The sequence below is a fragment of the Crocuta crocuta genome, unplaced genomic scaffold (genome assembly GCF_008692635.1).
Source record: "Crocuta crocuta isolate KB4526 unplaced genomic scaffold, BGI_CrCroc_1.0 scaffold53, whole genome shotgun sequence".
In the NCBI taxonomy this organism is placed as follows: domain Eukaryota; kingdom Metazoa; phylum Chordata; class Mammalia; order Carnivora; family Hyaenidae; genus Crocuta; species Crocuta crocuta.
This window is the reverse complement of record NW_027529432.1, coordinates 2,812,037-2,813,536: the sequence shown is the minus strand read 5'-3', so window position 1 is coordinate 2,813,536 and position 1,500 is coordinate 2,812,037. Positions and strand designations below refer to the sequence as shown.

The following is a 1,500-nucleotide window of genomic DNA, read 5'->3' as shown; positions in this document are numbered from 1 at the left end:
GGCGCGGAATCCTGGTGCGGGGAATGGGGGGTGCGTGGCAGAAGTTCCCTAACCACCTCCCGCCCCACCCCCTCGCCCACCACTTTTCCAGCCCCAGGATGCTCCCCTTCGCCTCGTGCCTCCCCGGCTCCCTGCTGCTCTGGGCGCTGTTGCTGTTGCTTTTGGGGGCAGCATCTCCCCAGGATTCGGAGGAGCCCGACAGCTACACGGTGGGGACCGTGGGGCCACTGGCCTGGGCTGGGCTGGGCAGGGACACAGAGATGAGGATCCTGGGGTGGCTGCTGCTGCGGGACGACTCTCCCCTCCCCTGGTTGGTGAAGTGGCTGGGGGGCCTTTGTTTGGAGCAGGCTGGGAGGGTGGCCAGGCTCAGGCCCTGATCTTGGCCTGGTCACTTGAAGGGGACTGGGGAGGACCACTGGCCATCTCTGGTCCCTTTGTAGGAATGCACAGATGGCTATGAGTGGGACCCCGACAGCCAGCACTGCCGGGGTGAGTGTTGCCTGGGGGACGGACCCACGCCCAGGACTCCGGGAACTGGGAAGGGGATTGCAGCCTCAGCTCCCAGAGCGGTACTGGGAGCCCGATGCCTGTCCTCTGCCGAGCTTGGCTTGGCGGAGGCCAGCTCTGATCCTCTGGGGGCCAGCTCAGTTAGAGGAGGAGAAGCCATGCAGGCCCCTCCCTCTCAGGGAAACTCAAGACACCCTGCCCCCAGCCCTCAGCAGGCAGGAGAGCAACAGGGCACTGCCCAGAGGAGCTGGGTCCTGGAGACCTCTAATCACTTTCCTGTTTGGTTTGTCCCATCATGTCCCGGGAGGGCGGTGTCTGTGGGGTGGGTAAGGAGGCCTGCACATCGCTCTTGGGCCGAGCCAGGGCTAAGGGCTTTGGGGAGGGCTAGAGACCCTGTTGGGGGAAGAGAATGGGGGCAGGGGAGACTATGGGAACAGCCACCCCGCCCCACCACCAGCCCTGGCAGTCCTTGGGAAAGGGTCCTGGGCAAGCAACTTTAGCTAGCTGAGTAGAGAGGGAAGGCCTTGCCTGGGTCACACAGTTTTTAGAAGGCCAGGCTGGGCTCCTGCGTGCCGCCCACCCCACGGCCAGCCCAGGAGACTGGCTGTGCCCAGCAGGCCCCTCTCCACAGATGTCAACGAGTGCCTGACCATCCCCGAGGCCTGCAAGGGGGAGATGAAATGCATCAACCACTATGGGGGCTACCTGTGCCTGCCCCGCTCAGCTGCTGTCATCAATGACCTGCATGGCGAGGGACCGCCACCACCGGTGCCCCCTGCTGAACACCCCAACCCCTGCCTACCAGGCTATGAACCGGACGAGCAAGAGCGCTGTGTGGGTGAGTGAGGGTCACCTTCGCACGGGGACTTCCGGTCCTCCTACCGGGCATCTATCACTGCATCTTAAAAACTCAGGCCTCAGTTGCTCCCTTGCTTGAAAGCCTCTTCAGGGCTACTGGGACGCCATCCAGATCCTCGCTTTGCGTGGGGCCTG

General features: G+C 64.0%; 1 protein-coding gene across 1 annotated transcript in view; it reads left to right on the top strand.

Annotated features, from left to right (window-relative positions):
- The first annotated feature begins 91 nt into the window (after positions 1 to 91).
- EFEMP2 (EGF-like fibulin extracellular matrix protein 2) overlaps positions 92 to 1,500 on the top strand; it is a 6,877-nt gene continuing 5,468 nt past the window's right edge. Inside the window, exons 1-3 of the mRNA XM_077759809.1 lie at positions 92 to 209; positions 441 to 489; positions 1,139 to 1,345. Coding sequence (XP_077615935.1) covers positions 99 to 209; positions 441 to 489; positions 1,139 to 1,345 — 367 coding nt within the window. The 5' untranslated portion in view covers positions 92 to 98. The remainder of the gene's footprint in view (positions 210 to 440; positions 490 to 1,138; positions 1,346 to 1,500) is intronic.